We start from the raw sequence: 21,891 nt of genomic DNA, 5'->3' as shown, positions 1-21,891 counted from the left end.
GTTGTAAAGCGCTTAGAGCTTCTAAAGATTAGGTGCTACACAAAGTCCTCATTATTATTATTATTATTATATCAGTTTGTAAAATATGCTCTGTTCATTAGTGAGTTTGTATTCCATTCTTATATAATACCCAAAAGCATTTCTTCAGTTAATAATAATAATAATAATAATGCTTTATTTACAGAGGATGACTCATTGGTCAAGGACTATTGTCCCTTGAGGCCCTTTTAAAAGGAGAGTATAACAATGCACATTATGTGAAGATAGCAATATTTACTGTTTATTTTAACATATTTAGTATTAAAATACTAAATTCCATTATCTGCTTGATCTGCTCCTGGAATCTTCATCATTAATGCTAGAACATTCATTCAAATCATCAGAGGTTTCATTGAAATAACATTCCTCACTCGCATGAGATCTAGCAGACGATTTACTCAACTTCAAGAATTCTATTTTTTCTTGCACTATATTATATTTTTACAAATTCTGCTCATAAGCATGGCCCCTAGTTTATTCCATTCCAGTTCTAAAATCATTCCTAAGTAATCAATTAAACTGTATATTCTTGTTAGGTCTCTGAAAATATATATAAAACCCTTTGAGCTTGTTTGATAAAACTGTAGGATGCATTCAGACAAAACAAATATTTGTTTTTCTGATATATCTTTTACATGCCAGTCATTTGGAAGTTTAATGCCACATTTGAGAGATCTCCATAAATTCCTTAAAACTTATTAGTGTCAATATGATTTTTTTCCATTATATACCATGGTAATTCAATGACATAAATTTCTCCATCCAAGCATTCTTTTTAAATTTGTTCTTTGAAAGTAATGGTACACTTCTAAAAGTAAGCTGTGTCATAATAAGTTTCATGATCAAGCTAATGTGTGCATTCCACATCAGTTTCAATGATTTCCAATACAACCTCAGAAGACCCCTTAGCATGCCAAATGACATACTACAAGGTTCAGAGGTCAATGGAAATGAGATACACTTCAAAGATTATGCACGTAGGGCTCAAATTTAACACAAATTTCTTTGTAGCCAGAAGGACTAGTATATTCAGAAATTTACTAGTCCTGCCAAATCTTTACTAGTCCTGTTCACAAAACAATGTCACAGCTTTCATGTACGTTTACCGATTCAATTTTTAAGTTCGAACAACCCGCAACAAAACTGGATGTTTTCTGTTTGTTTTTGTGAATTGCGTACACCAGTTACACCACATAACGTTCCTTTCCTTGTCATAATTCAGCCATTCCCTGTCTTTTGTCCATTTCTTATGAAATGTTCCATTACGCTTTTCCCGATCATAAGAATTATTCCTCATCATTCTCGTTCAACTTTTGCTTTTTTTTTCCAGTGGCTGAACACCTTCTATCAAATGCCACATTTTGCCTGTCTTATAAGGAGGGAATTGTTCCTTGTTTTGAAATATGAGATGTTATAGTATAGCTGACATGAATTATTTAAAGCAAGAAAGGGAATGGCACAGTGTCCTTTATATAAGAAAGTCAGAGCAAGAAACACGTTTCAAAACATGTGTCTTTGCCCCCTCCCACAATTAAATGGCCTCTCCCTAACAAAGACTTAACTTCAGCGGATGTTCTGCATGATCAAAGCAGTGGCTATTGTAAACACTGTTATAAAATATTAGCGTCAGAAGATAGTGTTAGTTTCAGCTTGGAAAAGGTGTGTTCCCATTAAATGAAGCCATCTGACACTCAGCGCATTGTATTTAACAGCTCCAATTACAGTATCATAAAGTTGTAAGTTTGGTAATTGTTCCTAATTAATTGAACCTCAATGTATTGATGAAATTAATAATCAGGCAGAAAATTTTCAAACCTTAGATGCCCATGCTTAGAGATTTTAATTCCCAACAAATGTAAGGCACTCTGCTTGGATATCTCCATGTTTATTCAATTATGTGTTCATTCTTGTAAGGGAAAAATATAAAAACTATTCTTATAATCATAGAAAAAGTAGTTGTATGGAAAGGATGCGTCAATAACGTAATCGTAATAAATTTATCTAATTCTTATAATTATTTCGATGGAAATTTAAAATATGTAGTTTCCTGTTTGTGACTGTTGGAGAGTTTGGGTAGCAAGCAAAAGAAAAAAAACAACATGTGAACTAATTTCTTTGAATAGGTTTTGCCGTGTTCTTTTGTGTGGTATACCGCTTTGTAGTTTGTTACTGTGGTCAAGGGAATAAAGTGTGCAATCACTTCATTTTTTCATTTAATTCGTTATCAGAATAATTAGGATCAATTACCAAACTTCTGTTGCTAATGACGGGACCATGATTTGCACTTTTAAGTGAAATGCAGAAATTGACTTCATCTTCTCATGCTAATATTTTATGACTGTATTTACAATGGCCACTGCTTTGATTCTACAAACATCTGCTAAGTCAAGTCTTTATTAGGGAATGGCGTAAACAAATGATGACTATTGATAACCGAAACTTACTAGCCCATCAGACTATTAACATTATGAAAGTTACTAGTCCGACAGGAAATCTGCTAGCCTCGGGCTAGCGGACTACCGCTAATTTCGAGCCATGTGTGTGTGTGTGTGTAACTATTGCTTAGGAATGATGCAACATACAGCTTCAAGAATGTATGTGTTTGGCACTTTCATATGATTAATAATCCACGGGTTGCATATATTATGCCACTTATTGCCAAAATGGGCACAAAAGTCATGGGGAATAGTGGCAGTGACATACAACAAGAATAAAAAGGGAAAAAAAGGGACAAAAATGGCATAATAACACTACTCAGGGGGACACACGGCAAACAACTGTGGGGTAAATCCATGATCCCCAAGGTGCAACACTGAGACCTGCTGCAATTCAATGTCCCTATATCTTACATGAATGTCAATTTGTTTCTGTTACACAAATGTGTGATTTATTCTGGACAGAACAAGTTTTATAGTTTTCCACAGCTCCAAAGACATTTATGTAGGATGTTTTTCTTTCTCCACATACAAAAATCTAAAACTATGCAGCTGTCTACAAACACAGCATAGAAGAGTTCTGTTGTTGTTGTTGTGGGGTTTAACGCCATTTTTCAGCACACGATAGGCTATACATGGCGGCCAGTATTAATGGTGGAGGAAGAACCTGGGAAAACCCCGGAAAGAACCACCGACCCACGAGAAGCTACTGGTAAGCTTTCTCACATACCCACATTGGCTGAATCCGAGACTCGAACCGCCGCAGACAGAGGTGAGATGGCAGTGATCCGTAACGAAGAGCGCTTTAGACCACTCGACCACTCAGGGCCCTAGAAGAGTTCAGTAATATTGTAATTAGATTTATGGAAAGAATGTGTGCCAATGGTATGTAAAGTCCATACTTTTCTATTTAAAAAGGAAATTTTATAGTACATTGTTTCTCCACAAATACTTACCCATTCACATTAACGCTATGAATTACTTCTACTACTTCCTAAATCCAGCCTCCCCAGACTTTAAGAACTGTATCTATATTTTGCATAGACAAAAGAAAGTAACTCTTACAAATTACCTACTTACCCCAGCTAAGTGGCTCTCCATATACCAGATATCATCAGTTTTAACCTGACCAATGTCTAGGACAGGATGTTTGCATTGTGGGAAGGATTATGAGAGATTTACAGTAATGTGACTGGGTAATTATTTTTGGAGAAATAGTTTAATCAAAACAAAAAAAATTCTCTATCAAATACATCACCTATCACATTAACATTAGGAGAATATGTAAGAATAGGATTAAAATGCTGAGCATCTAACCTCTACCTAAAAGCACCCTGTAGGATCAAAAGTCTCTACTTTTATGAGCAAACTCTCCTAGCAACAGCTGCCACAACAAAATATATATATATTATATATATATGTAGCTATCCAGTGGACTTGAGCATTCGAGAAATAACTAAAAAGAAAGGCTTAATCCAGTGAAAGTTGACAGGTCATACCCAAGGATGCAGTTGTGTCAGAAATGCATGGTCTGGTGACTGTCTGAACAGCAATCATGGGTCCAACTAGATTCAACTCCTTGTTTTGTAAGGCTCTGTCACACAAACTGAAAAAGGCACGTGATTGTGTGATTTGGATTTTTAACATAGCTTTAACAATTTTTCAGTCATATTGCTATGATGTCTGCAGTGTGACAGTTTATAGTGATGTTTAGCACCAGGGCATCATGCCGCAGACATGTAGAATGATGTCCCACCCAGTCACAATATCCTGACACCAGGCCGACCAGCCCTAACACTAACCTCTTAATGCTGAACGCCAAGCGAGGCAGCTGTTAATACCATTTTTATAAGTCTTTAGTATGACTCGGCCGGGGATTGAACCAATGACCTCCCGCTTCCGAGGCAGACGCTCTAACCACTACGCCACCAGAGTGGTAACAGAAAGAGGAATAAGTGGACTGGGCATATCAACTGACTGGTTCCATTGTATCTATAATTTAGACACTGCACTGAAAGGCAAGGCTTATACAAATAGCTCAAATTTCATGAGCCAGTCCTCAGTAGTAATCTCTTGCCAAGAAAAAAGTTTTGAAAGAAGTTCTCTCCAACACTAGGACAATGCAACTGATGCATTTGGGAGACAGATGACTAGGTTCATATGGGTGAGGGAATCCATACTGTTATGAATCTATGGTCTTAAACTAAGTAAAAGAAAAATCAAACACAAACAAGTTTAGCAAAATTTAACAAATAATTTATTTCCATAGAATATAAAGTGAAAATTTAAAAGGAACATACAGTCTTGTGAATTAAATCTCAAATATTCCTAAAAATTCACAAATACATAAGTAGGGTGATCACAATAAACTCCATTCATGTTCCAAATAAATTCAAATCTTGAATGTTCTGATCTGCAAATAGGGGCCCCGAGTGGCCGACTGGTCTAAAGCTCTCTCCATTACCGATTACTGCCATCTCATATCTGTCTACATGGGTTCGAGTCTCGGGTTCAGCTAATGTGGATATGTGAGAAAGCTTGCCAGTAGCTTCTTGTGGGTTGGTGGTTCTTTCCGGGGTTTTCCCAGGTTCTTCCTCCACCATTAATACTGGCCGCCATGTATAGCCTATCATGTGCTGGAAAATGGCGTTAAACCCTACAACAACAACTGATCTGCAAATAATCATGATGTATCACAATCATATAATCCAAAATGTCCTTGACTGAACTTAAAATAGTCCCAAAAAAATGTTTTAGTCCAAAAACAATCAATCTAAAACTAAAAGACTGATTCCACTAGACAGATATTAAAATAAGAATTAAGAATTTTGATGCAAATAATCTTACATAAAGACTGTCACCTGACTCACAACAAAATGGAAATTTCCATCAAATTCATAAACAAGGTTAGGTCTGTTTACTTAAATGTTAGCAAACTACCTGGCATAGATTAGGTATACCATAGTTTTTCCATGGGAAAAACCAGTGTCCTGAACTCAAATCCAAGTAACCATGTTTACAAATATTATCTTAAAGTATCAACCTACAATCATGGACAAAAATTCACTATGTAATAATGTGATTAAAAACAACATTAGAATTTACAATCGTGGACAACAGTTAAACACACAGTATTATGTTAATTTAAATTGTATTGTGTGATTGACCTTTGTCCATAATTGAGGGTAGGTGTTTAGGCCTACTTGACTAATTTTTTTATTTGGTAAACATATTACACAGCTAATTTCTGTATATAATTGCAGATTTGATTTTAAGATTAGCATATGTTTACTTTGATTTAAGTTCAGAACATTGGTTTTCTCATCAGTCCATGGTGTACCTGATATTTACCATATTCTTTATAAAACTTTAAATAACAGACCTGTTTGTGCTGATAAATTAAAATAATCTAGAAATGAACGTTTGACCCTCATCCTGGTCCTCTTATTGTGACTATGGCTTTTATATTAAAATTGTTTTTATCAGAATTGTTTATTCCTATCTGAACATCTTACATGGAATCTGTCTTTCAGTTGTTTTCAATTTTAATCTGAGAGGATTTATTTATTTAAATTATTCATTGGAATTATAAAGTGCTCATTAATAACTTCAGACTAAATCACTATGTTATGATCAATGTGAATTCATTTAAAGACAGTCTAGATTATATCATTGTGATACACTGAGACTTAACACATCAACAGCATTCCAAGCTATTGGTAAATCAGCACATTCAAGATTGGAATTCATTTGGAATACTCTATACTTTTGGACTTATGAGATAACTCTCAGGACTATTTGGGATTCATTTCACAATATGGTAAGATTTTTATATAAATTTTCATTTTGTATTGTATTCTGTATTTGTACTGATTTCTGACTATTCATTGACTCACAAAGTTTCATTTGTCATTAAGTCTTCCTCTCAATCAGGCATAACTTTTTAGAAATGAAAGTTCTGGTAAGACTTAAAAATCCCTAACTCTTCCTACATCTACTTATTGTAAGAAAGTCATGATATTCTTTATTGCTACAGACTGAAATATAAGCAATAGAATAAATACAGACCTACTCCAAATGTTCTTATTTTGAAGAGGTGATAGTCATATAACAATTGTTGGGTCAAACAAGTCCATTTATGATTTTATTAAGGAGAATTATGAACCATTAATGTCAAAAGGTTCTGTATAACTGGTTGGTGATTCTGCTATGCATATCCCTTTTAAAATATTAAGGGACACAGAAGCTTCTCAGTCTTTAATTATCTGGCATTTTGCCTTTATCTGAGAAGTCTTCTTCTGGCAAAAGTTTGATTAATCAGGGAATAGAGTGCAGCTTTGTTAATGTTCCTCTCCATTGTTTAAATGTCTTCAGACTTGGTCTCAAGACCCATGACAGTTGGAACAGTGCTTCTTTGTCCATCCAGGGTATCCTTCTATTGCTAGGCAATGACCTAGCTGGAGATAAGATTGTAGTTAATCTACGTGTAACTGAGATGCCTTGTTTGGATCAGAAATTTGATCCTGTTGAGATTTAAATCCCTGATTTATACTATGCGCATTTATTGGTCATGCTCTTGATGAGGTCACATTTGTTCCTTGTTTTGACCAATCAACAGTATTGATCAGCGATCCTCATTTTACTACTCTTTGTCTAATCAGGGTAACAAACAACAATCAGTCCTAAGATCTCATTTTTTGTTTCAGAGGGCTATTAGAGAAGCCAAAGCCACACATGTACAGTGTACCAGTTTATTATTTTGTGAAAAATGGGAACCTTATTAGAAACTGGAGACCACCTGAGGTACCAGCTGGTGACAAATGGTCAGTGAACTATCAAACTGCTGTTCCTAAGTCATTTCAAAAGGAAATTCTTAGTCTAGTCCATGAACCTCCTTTGTCTGGTTGTTTAGGGATCATTAAGACTTATCACAAGAGTTTGTCCTTATCAAACATAGTCTTGATTTCATAAGTTGTACTTGTAATCAGAAGTGAGGTAAATTCTGCAGAGGGTAGTATACAAAATATTTCTTTTATGGCTACTTTGAAACTGAATTCAGTTCTTTCTATGCTAGGATCTGAATTATCAGGAGAATCGAAGTTACAACTGTCCATAACTTGAAGGTCTTCTTCTTCTAGTGGATGTGTCCCAGGATATGTCACTCTGCATAGCAAAGATGCCACCATCTCATCAGAATGCATTTCTGAAAATCTTCCACACTGAATGGTCACAGAAGGTGGTTTTAGGGCATTACAGTTCACTAGTACACTAATTTAATGCCTGGAACAACTTAATAGGTTGGCATGGATAGCCGGGCTGATGACAGAGTCAGTATTGTCTGCCAGCTTGACTGGTCAGCCTGCTGCACTTGTGTGCACTGAATCAGCATTATGGGTACTGCCAGGTTGGTTGTATGGCTGAAAGGTCAGCTGGCTGCCCAATCTGAACAGCAAAGTCAGCATAACATGTTGTCATTGATGGTATGGATGAATGATGTTTGACAAATGAACCGGTATCATATCTATTGTATCCAAAAGGCTGTACAATTCTGTTAACAAACATATTACTGAGGTCAGTTTGTTGGCTAGATGGCTGGATGGACTGGTCAACAGCTGAGCCAAAAATAATTCGTTATAACGATGCTGGATGGATTAGTTGTCAAAACTATACAACACTCATATATGCCTGGCTTCATCGCCTATATCTTGTCGGTTCAGGAACTGAAGTTGGATCCAGTAGGTTGCCTAGATTTGTAATGTGCAGCATTGTTGTATTCATTTGCTGACATTTTTGTTAACAAAGCTTTATGGTTCATATTGATCTCCCTCGATTCAAGATCTGTTAGCATCCATCTGCAACATATCCTGCATATAAAGCAATTTAGCAGATGGTGGAGGAGGCATTACCCTATCCCCAGCTAAACTAGATAATGAGTTAGAGGGAGTGTGTAAACTTAAAATGTCTTGATTGAGCCCTTTTTTCCTTGCCCATGAACAGTATATGGAGTGCCACATAGTGATGATAGGTGAGGTAATTTGCAAGAGTTACTTCCCTCTATCTACACAAAGTATACCTCTGTCCATAATTGACCTATCACCACTTGTCAATCATGCTGATCAATTAATCAATCTGCAAGCATAAATTAGACACACCCCCAGGCATTACTTACATCTGCCATTTTTCTCTGATGATCTGCTTGTGGCAATAATGAATGATTATAATAAGTATTTAAAAATTTTGCAATGGTTTATCGATTTCTTGATTGATAACAGTAAAAAGAAGTCAATGGGAGCCATGTAATTCTGAGAGTCAATATCCAGCTCACCAAATTTGAGAAAATAGATTTATTCCTTTCCCGAAACAAGGATGAAACTTTGATGGATAAAGACTTGCAGTCGTGTGTACCATAGCTGAATTTAGACACAACTGATGGTAACTATGCGTTTATTTGCATAAAAATATGTAGTAAAACATGCCCCATCAACAGCATGAAGAAAAATAAGAAACTGAAATTGAAAAATATGTGTACAAATAAATGTTTCTAGAATATGCGTGGAGAGCATCCAAACTTTTGGACTTTGATGAATATTATTTTCTCTTGAATAGGATGCACTGAACCCCAAACTGCATTATTTTAAGGTCTGAAAATTGACACTTTAATGCTAGCTTGTCCCAAAAATAATGATTTATCATCTCGAGCTTTCAGACACTTGAGTGACTCTTTACATACTCACTGGGCTGAAAAAGGGATGGGGATACACAAATATAATAAATAAAAAAAGAAATACAAAAATAATGGTTTCAGATATTTATCTTCCGAGATATTAAGCATGCACATACATGTTTACATCAACAGATTTCATTGATCAAAATTCCATCCGATGAACAGAGAACTTTAAAATTATTATGTACCACAGTTAACAGCAATTACTTACGATTTTGTTATTAATTTTTAATTCATTTACTTACAAGGCAGCATAAACATAAGCCAGATAAAATTAATAAAGATACAATTATATAATAAATACATTAGCATCTTTTGGAGTGAACTTCCTTTTAAAAGAATAAGTTCCAAAACAGTTTTAAAATGTATTTTTATTATTTACTGAAAAAAAACACTTAGGTTATTACTACAAAAACTTGAACTACAAACATAAATGTTGTCTACTGCAATATAATTTATGCAACTTTGTAATTTGACAATTTTAAAATAATAAAAATCACTTTTAATAAACAATCACTTAAATTTAAATATTTCTTTACCAAATGCTGCATGTTCTTCAGAGGTTAACAGGTTCTCATGTTACATGATTTGGTAGGCAGAGCGATCTATCATCTCATATAAGGTAAATTCAGACAGATTTACTTTTCCAAGTTTATAGGAGGGCTGGATTCATAAGATAGAAAAAGTAATTCCTAATGTTTATGTGATTGGGTAATGTATTTGACAGAGAAGCATAATTTCAAGACAAGAGTTCTGGAATTTCAATAATTTTACAATCTGCTCTTGCAGCGGACACTGAAGTTGAAGGGGTTGGGTTGGGAGTATGATCAGTTCATCTACAATGGCAGCTGCCTTAGTCTCTGATTCTGTATTGGGCTTTTTATGTTTCAGACCCACATAATCCAAGTTCATCCCCTTAGTAGATAGATCTTTCCATCCGAAATAGCTTTCAGACTTTAGTGCACTTCCCCCTGACCGACTAATGACCAGTTCCTTCCAACAAAGATGTCTATATGTTTGTCACTTGCCTCAGTTATCCAAGTATACTGCTTATACCAATCATCACTGAAAATACACTTCCCCACAGCTGTGTATTTGACACTTTATAAGCTTTTATGACGCAGCAGTGCATATTCCTAAAATGAGGCCCAGTGGTAAGGGTAATATGGTCCTAGCAACCAACCTGGATGCCTCAATGAGCACATAAGCAACCCAGCATTAAGTCAGAGATTTAACTTCCATTATCTTAATAATGTAAGCATATATTCTCAAAGTGGATCAGAAATGTGGCCTCCGGAGTGATAACAAGCTCAGAAGCAACATCATCTGTTAGTATTCATGGATCATTATCAAACTCACTTAAACCATGATATATTCTAATACTCCAAAACTAAGCATGGCCAGGTGAGCTAATAACTATAATTTGTCAAATCATCCTGCTTTGTTCCATGGCCAAGTATCTGAATATTGTTTTATTAATAATACTTCTGTGATAATTCTCTGGACCTTTCAATAAGCTTATTGTTTCTTACATCTTTAACATTTTTGTTTCCTGGTTAACATTTCCTGCCTATGCTCAAGCCCTTTACATGAACACTGGTTATTAAAGTGTATGATATCCCCCTGTAAAATCATTCTGATTCCTTGACTAACCCCAATAAGTTCAAAACCCAGATCAAGACTAAACCCAGACTAGCCAATATTTGGATTTCATAACAACAATCATGCTTTTTTTTGGTGCTATTGTTCCATAAATCCATAATTAAAAGTAAGCTTTACTGTAAAACAGTATTGGGTTGGCAGTTCTGTGATTATGGCTGATAATTTAGAAGAAAAATGCTTATATGATGTGATTGAGCTTTCTTAATATTAATGAATGTTTTAGGTTTCAATTACACTCACTTGCAAACTTAACATCTCTTAATATTTGCATGTTTGATCATGTATGCACGTCACATTGTGATTTTAGCTATACTTCAAAGTAATTTGTTGACATCATGCAATCATAACAATTAAAGACAGTATGCTAAGCTCAAACTGTTGGCAGAGCACTCAGAAAAGACTGTGATCACTTATATTGAAATTCTTTCTTCATTGTAGCAAAATGATACCATGCATAAACCCTTATGGAATCTTACCTGACTTGAGGCTCTCTTTCTGGACTCATTCCTTTTCTTTCAATTCTTGGCTCCTCATATCTAAAGCAGATATACTGAATGTTAAAACATGCACATACATTCCTAATGATGATCAGCTTTTCTCCCATGATAAGATGGTGTGTGTTGGGTCTAATAAAATTTGTCAAAAAGTTTGGAGTTCACTTAATGTCAAAGATATCATCTAGCTTTTCTGATGTAAAAGAAAAATAAAAAGGATCTGAAATTTAAAGCAAACTCTATCACATGGTTCCAACACTTTTAATGAAAAGTTCAAGACAGCAACATGAGCATCTAGGGCTGTCCAAGAAAAAAACCGTAAACATTATTTAAATGCAAATACAATGGCCCATCAATATCTAACAATAAAAGAATTAAGTACTAAATGTTGCACTCAGATAAATGAACTACTCATCTTATTTAATGCAAAATATGCCTATTTGCAGCTAATAGTCTGGAGAGAGAGAAGATAACTATACAAGCCTTATAGCTACAGGCTGTACACTTGTTATCTGGCTAGTACACATCTACAGTTAGCCCCAATGTATACAATACTCTTATACATTTCATTTTAGTTATCAACACTTTTAACTAGCCTCCCATATCAATATTGGATATTTTGCTGGATCAAATATTGAGGCTAACACAGCTATTATGAATATATATCATCACATAACAGAACTCAAGATAAGACAGTAAAAAACAAAAAAACAAAGCAAATATTTTGGATATTTTTCTCCTAAGTTTGGAACTAACTGCACTTTGTAAATGTCAAAACATTTTTTAACACTAAAAACACAAAACTTGCTGTAAGGGACTAAGCCTTCATAATCAAATTATTAATCATACCTTTTTAAATTTGTCAAACAGCTTTATGACTAAAATTACTTCAAAGTTCATTTTATTATATGGCTCTATTTGAGTGTTCTAAAACTGGTCAAAATACTATTATTTCAAGTAAGCATGGAAAATCTGGAGGTTCTCAAAAAAAGCATGGTTTATATAAATCAAATGCCCATCATTCAACATGAACTGTGCTCATGGCAGGAGCAATATACATGGACAACTTTGGACTAAATGCTTAATATTTATGTTTTGCATAATTTTTATGCATTCAAAAAATTTCTGTTTTTAGTTGACTGTCAGCAAAAATACAAAACATGTTACTTATCAATCTGTACTAATTAAAATGACATTGTAGATTTACTTTTCTTCACTGTATTTGCCTAAAGAATTTAGAGTTACTTTATCCAATTCTGAATCTTATTACAAGGGATTCCAGTGTCATGTCTTTCATGGGCACAGCATATCACCTTTCTGTTGGATGCATTAGTGTCTTAGCTCTGTAGATATGGCTACAGCGGTTGTGAGCAATTCCAAAAGAATAAATTATACATCACGATGAATGTGTATTTCTATCAAAGCATGCAGAATTAGGGGCTGATCACTGACCACCTCCTTATATTCCCCTTGTGTGTGCCCGGGGGGGGGGGGGGGGGGGGGGGGGAAGAGAAATAACTGTCATGGAAAAAAAAAACATTTTCCACTCCCCAAACTTTAAATACAGCATATTTTAACACATTCATATAGGCAGTTTTCAAGTTATTCAGCTGCATCAAAACTTTTACATTCAGTTGATGCCAGCCTCTGCCTAACAACATCAGCAATGCACTGTCTTCAAGTTTTTGCTGCAAAAGGTAAAACAACAGTAAATTCTGTGAAATTTTGTCTTTCACTTACTGAAGTCACCAAAAGTATACAGTGATGAATCTGACTGTGATTATTGTGAGAGAATTGTACAGTTACATGTACTTGGCTGATATGGACAATACCTAAGTTGTAGGGCTAGCTCTCAAAGGGCAGTAGAGTAAACATGCAAGGTTAGACCTTACAGGGACTTTTCTGAGTATATTTATTGCAAGAATGAGCAGATCATTCATGCAAGTCTTGTTCCACCTGAATCATAATGGAGATATCAGAATCACCTTGCAGTTCTGGACCCTGATTAACTGTAAATAATTTTTGGTACCAAAACAGCTGGGGTAGTCATAGCCCCAAAACGCCTTCTACTTACCAAGAGTGCATCTTCTGCCCAGGTTTCTGTGTCCAAGACTGGACAAAGGTGGACAGTTTGTTATTTCACCTCATCACAAAATAGTCTTTCTTCTGACACCTCCAAATGCAAAAATCTGCTAAAAGACAGATGGTTGAAGGGACCACTCAGTGTGAAGGGTTTGTCCCCTTTTTGACACTGAGTAGGCTAGGTCAATTGGCCTACTGAGAATATGTCTGATCTGGATCTTAGTCATTACCTGGGAGCACATCGCTTTAAGTCTCATGCCAGAATGCATACCATATATATTTAATTATAAGTCTTTATTTTTATTTCATTAAAAATTCACTTCATGCCAAGTAAAAGGTAAAAGTAATGTTACAAGTGTTACATATGAAACAAGTTTATAAATCTGGGGATTATATTGTTAAACCTAGGTGTTTGCAGAATATACAAAACACTGGCAATTCAAAATTTTGTATGTTTTCATACCAATAATCCCATCCAGAAATGCAAACATGGTATGTGCTGTGTTTATCCATGTTATTATGGTATTCATTTCATGACACTTGCATATACCTTTATCGGATTTTTAACTCTATGAAAATATTCATATTACTAACTACAAAGTGAAGTGTCCATCAATGTCTTTTACAGTGGGTAAGTATATTGCTTTTATTTTTGAGCAAGTATATCAATTACATTGTGTTTTGTTGCATATATACCATTTGTGAATTATGCAATGAAAGTCTGATTTGATTATATTTGCTTTTCTCATAAGCCAGATCTAATTTCCAAGTGAAACTTCCTAAGTTATTTGCCAGTACACATGGCCTGATCAGGGATGGTGCTGGCTTTAATAAAGTTGTCACAAAAAAAATCGCCAACCTCAATATGTTGTCACCAATTTTCAACAAATGTCGCCATTTTCATAATACAGTCCTATCCATTTATCTCAACATCCTTGGGACCAAGGTGACACTGCTGACTTGTTGATATAAGCAGATGTTTAGATAAGTGAGAGGGATGAAAACAAATTGAAATTTAGCATACAAGTGACATTTTTCAGAGAGAAAAAATGAAATTTTGATTAAATGAAGATAACTAGTCTGAAATACACTTGTATATTGACAACTTACAATTGTGTAGTACACTCCACAATGTGTTAAATAATTTACATGCATATAAAAAAAATCCATGATTTCGAGTAGTCGATCATATGTAAGAAAATTCATATATCAGTCAAATCCTGTTAGAAAACGCAACTAAAATATATATATAAAAAACAGTAGTCCACGTTTCATCTATATCCCATTCTCAACAAACACATTTCCCAAAACAATTCACTCTGATATTTATTATCCAGGTAGCACATGGCTGTATAGTTGTTTATGTAATACATGTACATCTGCTGATATCAGCCTAGATTTTGGTCAGCCAGAAACAACTACTATGATGCCAAGGCTACCAAGGGGATGAGGCTATTCATAGGGAAATGCAAACATGTGAACATATTAAATAGTTTCACGTTCTTGTGAGATATCCCACCTTTATTTAAGGCCAGATATAAAGTGTTTCACAAGACTGGAACTTTAATTTGGGTTTTAAAACACCATTGGTAGTAATCAAAAGCGTGAACTTTTTGTTGCAAACCGGAAACTTTCACGGCACAATAAATATGTTCCAATCACTATGAAAAATGAAACAATGCTTTTATTTAAGTTGTTGCTGAGTTTCTTTGATCAAATGCCTTCAGCTTGCTTTGATGAAGATTCATGTGTTACTGAAGGCACTGCAAAAGGCACTCTTTGAAGGACCAAACAAATGCCCACTTGTTATAGCTGAATTTTTGTTTTTTCATTTGCTTAGTATTTATACAGAAAGATCGATGCTTCAAAGGTATTCAGTTTTCTTTGAAGTTTCAGCAAAACTATTTTTTCTGGTACATTTTTCAAAAAGGAAAAAAAAAATTGCCACCATCTGGTAGAATATAGTCATTCTCATTCCCTCCCTTAGAGGTGGTTGATTGTAACTAGTCAGGTAACATAACTATTTGGGTTATATTACTGCACAGAGTACCAAGGCCAGAGGGGCCCCAAGTGACCAAGTGGTCTAAAGCGCTCGCCATTATGGATCACTGCCATCTCACCTCTGTCTGTCCGGGTTCAAGTCTCAGATTTGGCCAATGTGGGTATGTGAGAAAGCTTGCCAGTAGCTTCTTGTGGGTCGGTGGTTCTTTCCGGTTTTTTTCCCCAGGTTCTTCCTCCACCATTAATACTGGACGCCTTGTACAGCCTATCGTGTGCTGAAAAATGGCGTTAAACCCTACAGCAACAACAATAAGGTCAGACATCAGAAATAAGCAGATTATGACACAACAATTCCGTGTTAAGGTGGTTTGTTGATATGAACAAAGGATATGTTTATGTAACAATAGATTCGAGTGCAATTTTATATCAAAGTTTGCATCATCCTGTCATGGTGTCGTTGAATTTCTCAACTCCAAACACAAGATTGTATATACAATTTTTAACAACCAAAATAATGTTGCCAAAAACATCAACTGATGGTATATTTTGTTGCAAAATGGGGTGAAAATTGCAATTTGCAACATTGGCGAAGCCCAGCATGATCCCTGCTGATAAGCCCTTGGCTTGTAAAGGCAGCAGTTGACAACCCTTTGATCAAGTCATGAATTTGATCCAAGTGAAGTCATACAACTACTTTAATCCATTGTAAAGGCAGCACCCATTTTGTTTTTAACTTGACAACTCTTTGAAGTAGCCTCAGATTTGACACCCTTTGATACTTTTTTTGTGCCAAGTAGAGTACTTATTTGAACTCCCTGTGATCATGTCACATAAATGACATCAGTTCACTTGCATTTTTTAACAGGGTTCACAGACTGCATAATCAAAGTGTGACTTATACAGCCAAAGCTTTAGGATGATAAGACAACAATCAAGGAGTTCCAAACTTTATTTGATAAGAATGAATTATTAGGTCATTAGTAACATTTATAGGAAAATGAATCATCAAAGTGGAGTTTACTTCCATTGTTGACTTGCAAATGTATGGAATATTATGGGTAACTGTTGTGGAGTACTATTTTTAAAATAAAAGAATAGAATTCATGGATTTAAAATTGAAATGTATTTAAAATGTCAAACAAGTGTGTGTGTGTGTGTGTGTGTGTGATTTGGATTTTTAATGTAGCTTTAACAATTTTTCAGTCATATCGCTACGATGTCTGCAGTATGACAGTTTATAGTGATGTCTAGCACTGGGGCATCATGCCGCAAACATGTAGCATGATGTCCCACCCAGTCACATTATCCTGACACCAGGCCGATCAGTCCTAACACTAACCTCTTAATGCTGAGTACCAAGCAAGGCAGCTGTTAGTACCATTTTTGTAAGGCTTTGGTATCACTTGGTCAGGGATCAAACCTACAGCCTTCCGCATCCAAGCCAGATGCTCTAACTACTTGGCCACAGGAATGGTCTATTCCACTCAATAATACACATGCATATGTTTATACACTGGTTTTTCCCATCTACCTGCACAACCAGTTATGCTTATTTATTTTTTGCTGATGACAGGTCACCTATTACTGATGGATTTCATTTGCAAAGAACACCTTCATTTATAAGAGGGTCAAATAGAAATTGTTTGTTTGCATAGAGCAGCTCTGGATTTCATTCTAGGAAGACATGTTTAGAAGAGAGCACTTTACCATCTAAGAAAGCAGTCTTCAACATCATCAAGAGGACTCTACCAATGCAGATTTTGAGAGATGCAAGACTCATGGCTGAGCAATACAGCAAAAGAGAATCACTTCTACACAGACAGGAATGACATGAAGAACATGATCATGAATATCTCCAATACTGAGATCTGACAGTGCCACACTTATTCAATGATAAAGAAAAGAAACTTCAAAGATAAGCAAAACACTTTAACATCTTCAATCAAAAGGCATCTATCAGTGAGGAAATCAATGCATCATTTACTGATCCCTCAACACTGACTATAACTCTGAAAGTAGTTGACCTACCACCTTTTGTACTACACATTAAGGGCTCCTGCAAGTAAGTCAGTGTGACTTCAGGAAAAGGCTAAGGGACCACAGTCATGGTATTTGCAGCTCAACAACTCCAGGAGAAATGCAAAGAACAGACCTACAATATGTACATGACATTAACCAATGCCCTGAAAACAGCTTTCATCAGTTAGCCATGAGGGCTTTGGAAGAACATTTGAAAATTTGGTTGTCCAGAGAAACCCATTCAAAAGGTTCATTAATTCTATGATGATATGGTTGCTCATGTCGTGTACAATGGCAATTCATCTGAACTGTTCCCAATCACCAATGGAGTTGAGCAAAGCTGTGTGTTTGCCCCAACCCTCTTCAGTATAATGTTCCCTGCCATGCTTCCATGGCTGTATGATATGAAGTGGCGTGTCCTCTGGCCACAATTTACCACTGACTGTTGTGAAACTGGGTATCAGGCGGGCTTTCCAACCATAGGAAATGGCATACATGCATAACGTGACTACAATTAGGGCTTTATAGGAGGAATTACTGTCATGAACCATTGCTTGTCATGGCACTGGCACAAAAATATTCTCTCTTAAAACATGATTATCAATTTGACCATAAAAGAAGGGCCATTTAGCCAGCTGAACCATCTGCAAAATGAGCATAAAAAGGCAGTCAAGAAGAATGAAATATATTTAGAAGGCAAAGAAGTTGTAAAACTCTCATGCTGAAATCCACTCCATACTGAAAATCAATAATCCATGCCACGCATATGTGAGGTTGAGACTGGTTAAACAAAATGCTGGGATGGGTTACGGTCTAATTCACTAGAAACCCCAGCTGTGATAAAAGGGAAAGAAAATTGTTCCGGCCCTTCAAAAACATCCTTTAGCAGCAGGGGGGGCGAATCCGACATTTTGTCCAAACGTCATTTGGCTTAATTAATACTTTCTGCACTCAGCGGATCCGGTGTCGTCAGCGCCTGGTAAAAAAAAAACGACGTCGTCGTCGTTGTCATCGTCGAGGGGCCAAATCGACAATTGTCCGGACGTCATTTGGTTTAATACACTTTTCTGCGCGCCGATCCCAGCGTCGTCAGCGTCCGGTAAACACAGCGACGACCGCGTCGATGTCATCGCCCCCCCCCCCCCCCGCTGCTAAGAAGTTATTTACAATGATCTTACAAACAGAGTGATTACTAACTCCTCCTCTTGTAGATCAATTAGGTTATTTGACTGATCGGTAAGTCTAAAATTAATTCTCGTTAAAAACCGATTATGGCATCGCATATAGACCGGATTAATCGGGCTCTCAACGATTAAGAATCCGGGAGGGGCTGTTGGTGAAAACGAATAAAGGATATACCCCTGTTGAGCTTGATTTGATTGCTTGGTATCCACCTGGTAACTCCCTTCGATAACATCACACACCAGATTGATTGCTATCACCGATGCAATATTTACGTTGTATGGAGCAATATGCCTACCACCATCTCCGTTATCGTATCTGAGGATAGTTGATGGGGGGGCGTCCGCGGGTGGATTCTTAGGCCATCCTAGTATGGTTCTTATTGAACTGTTCTAAATATCAACCATATACCCCGGTGTGCTTATTTCAATCGTCGACGATAACGTCGGTTCATGAACCGTAATAGCGATTTTTGATTCCTTTCCTGTGATCGATTTTATCCTGCATTGAAATTCCTTATTGATTTGTTCTATTTGGTATGACCCAGTTGGTATTGTAACCTCCTCCCAGTCTGGGGTCCCATCGGGTTTATTTGTCCGTGCAAAAACCAGCGAGTTATTAGGTTGTTGTCCGTTAAATGCGTCCGCTCGGATATTAGGCCAACTGTGATATATTCGCAATTTTGCCAGCGCTATTTCCTTCACTGGAACCGGCGATGGGAAGTTCACACTGAATTCGGGTTTCGTTGACGTTATCGATATCATATTTGTTTGTACCGGAGTGGTATTCTCCGCGATCCGCTGAAGTAATTGAGACCCTTCGGGGTTCAGCGACATTATTATTATTCGTTGTTTTTAGTGTCTAATTTCAACAACCAGGTGGTTCCGGCTTCCAGTTGAAAATCCTCGATTTTTGACATCGCGGAGCTATACAACTGGACCATCGTGGAGAATTCAACATCGGATATGAACAAATTATCAATCGATAACGAGATCAACCCGGATAATTTCGAGTACGCGTCGGATACTATTTGATGTTTTACTGTATACTCGTCGAGTTTTTTCTGAAAACACGATATCTTTTTAGTGATTGCGTTGGCGACTCCAGCAATTGTTGTCATCGCGGAGATAGCGATTGGAACAGCGATCGGGGCTATCGTGGTCACCGTGGATAAAATAACACCGGTACCGGCTACTATACCCGACACCGAGTACACGACCGCGTCGATGGTGGTTATTTTTCTGCGGTATTTTTTTATTTTTGCGCGGTATTGTTCGGAAAGCGTTTTCAAATTCGCGGAGAACTCTTTTGCAGTATCGAATCGATATTGATGTGACGTCGGTGATACCTCTGATTCAATTACCCTGGTGGTCATTTTTATTTTAAAAGAGCTAGTGTTTTTAATTACTTAGATTCGCTACAAATTCCACATACCATGTAATGTTTGCCCCGGCTAAATTTCCATCAACGGCATAAATTGTAAACTGTTCAGTTGCGTTCCTGTCTATAATTGTTGATATTGTATTGTTAAACCCGGATGAACTCGACGATAATATATTAAACTGCATTACTGAAACCAGTGTCAATCGATAAATGCCCTTAACAGTTGCGGTAATATTTACTGTATTCTGTGTAGGAGTCCAATTGAATGATCCATGTCGAATTGTGTATACTGTGTTGATGATGTTCTCATGAGGGTTTTTTATTTTTTCGAGTTGCTCTGCCATTCTCGGTAGTCTGTCTTTAATCGCTTCAACATCAGTTATAACTATTCCTACGGGGAGCCAACTCGCGTCTATATTATTCTTGTTCGCTGCAACATTAGTTTTGATTGTTTCTATTTCCCATGTATTCTCGGTCATACTTTTTTTGTTCGCTGCAACATCAAGTTTGATTGTTCCTATTTCATATGTATGCACGTCTATACCTTTTTTGTTCGCTGCGACATCAGTTTTGATTATTCCTATTCCCCGCCAATACGCGTCTATATTTTTTTTGTTCGCTTCAATATCAGTTTTGATTGTTCCTATTTCCTGTGTATGCGCGTCTACACCCTTTTTGTTCGCTTCAATATCAGTTTTGATTGTTCCTATTTCCTGTGTATGCGCGCTCATATTATTTATGATCATTGTAACATCAGTTTTTATTGTTTCTATTTTCCGTCTATGCGAGTCTACATTATTTATGATCGTTGCAACATTAGCGCCGATTATTTCTATTTCCCGCTCATGTACTACTACACCATCTCTGTTCTCTGCAACATCAAGTTTGATTGTTTTTATTTCCTGTCCATACGCAGTGATATCATTTATAGTTGTTGTAATCTCATCCAGCTTGGTATTTTTTTTACCAAAGAATTTATCAAAGTTGTCATCGATCCTGTTAACATTTTTTCGCAACGTGTAAAATTGGCCCGACAGCGTTGCAAAATCCAAAATAGTATTCCTTATTGTTGTAATATTCGGTTCGGTTACCGTCGGGGTCCCGAAAAAACTAGCGGTAGTGAGCTGTATATCGGTGATAGATTTTTTCACCTCGGTGGCAGATTTTTTCACCTGCGCGTCGAGTTCGGTCACCGATCTATCCAACCTTATAAAACCGTCTTTGACTAATGTTACCGCCGATATATGTTCACCCGGTTTGAGTCGTCCGTCGCCGGTATACAATGCGATAGTGTCCTCGGCGGCATCACGCTGTCGTGTTAAAACATCATCCAGCGACACATTACTGGATTTCAATTTACCCTGGCGGTCTTGAAATACGACTATTTCACCTGGGTCAACACTGGTTAAATTTAACGTATCAGCGATTTCATCCTCGATTAGTTTTTTTATGTCATCGGTGGCGAGCGTTTCCGTGGATTCCTTCAGCGCCGAAACCGGTCGTCCCCAAATATCAATCATCGTTATTGTAAAAAAAAACGGCGTTTCTAATTAACCCGCCGGGCCTCTACGACCCCACTAGTGTATTCGTTTACAACTACATGAGGTGGTTTTCGCGATGATGAAATCGCCGCGAGTACGTTCAATACCTCACGGCCACATATCGGTGGGTCACTTAATTGCTGCGTTGGCAGCGTGGAATAAAACGCCCGGGCTGAACACGCCCGGATATACCGCATGAACTCCTTTGGCGGGGCTAACCCGTATGAATCAAAATAGACGATCGCACGCGGATCAATCGCGTACGCAACCCAATGAGTTCCCGCTCCGGAGGACCCATCGAGGTTAATTATGCCTGTTTCAATATTCCT

At 36.7% G+C, this 21,891-nt stretch overlaps 1 protein-coding gene across 3 annotated transcripts in view; it reads right to left on the bottom strand.

The window, feature by feature from the left end:
• Window positions 1-21,891, bottom strand: part of LOC149784424 (uncharacterized) — a 135,848-nt gene that overhangs the window by 72,467 nt on the left and 41,490 nt on the right. For all 3 annotated transcript variants that reach the window (XR_016413856.1, XM_089932487.1, XM_089932488.1), the window contains exon 6: window positions 11,337-11,396. Coding sequence is in view for 2 of the 3 variants with exons in the window: in XM_089932487.1 (XP_089788613.1) it covers window positions 11,337-11,396 (60 nt within the window). In the remaining variant the exon portion in view is untranslated. The remainder of the gene's footprint in view (window positions 1-11,336; window positions 11,397-21,891) is intronic.

Source organism: Sinohyriopsis cumingii, chromosome 14, assembly GCF_028554795.1.
Source record: "Sinohyriopsis cumingii isolate HCF-2022 chromosome 14, ASM2855479v2, whole genome shotgun sequence".
In the NCBI taxonomy this organism is placed as follows: Eukaryota; Metazoa; Mollusca; class Bivalvia; order Unionida; family Unionidae; genus Sinohyriopsis; species Sinohyriopsis cumingii.
This window is presented reverse-complemented; position numbering and strand designations above follow the sequence as displayed.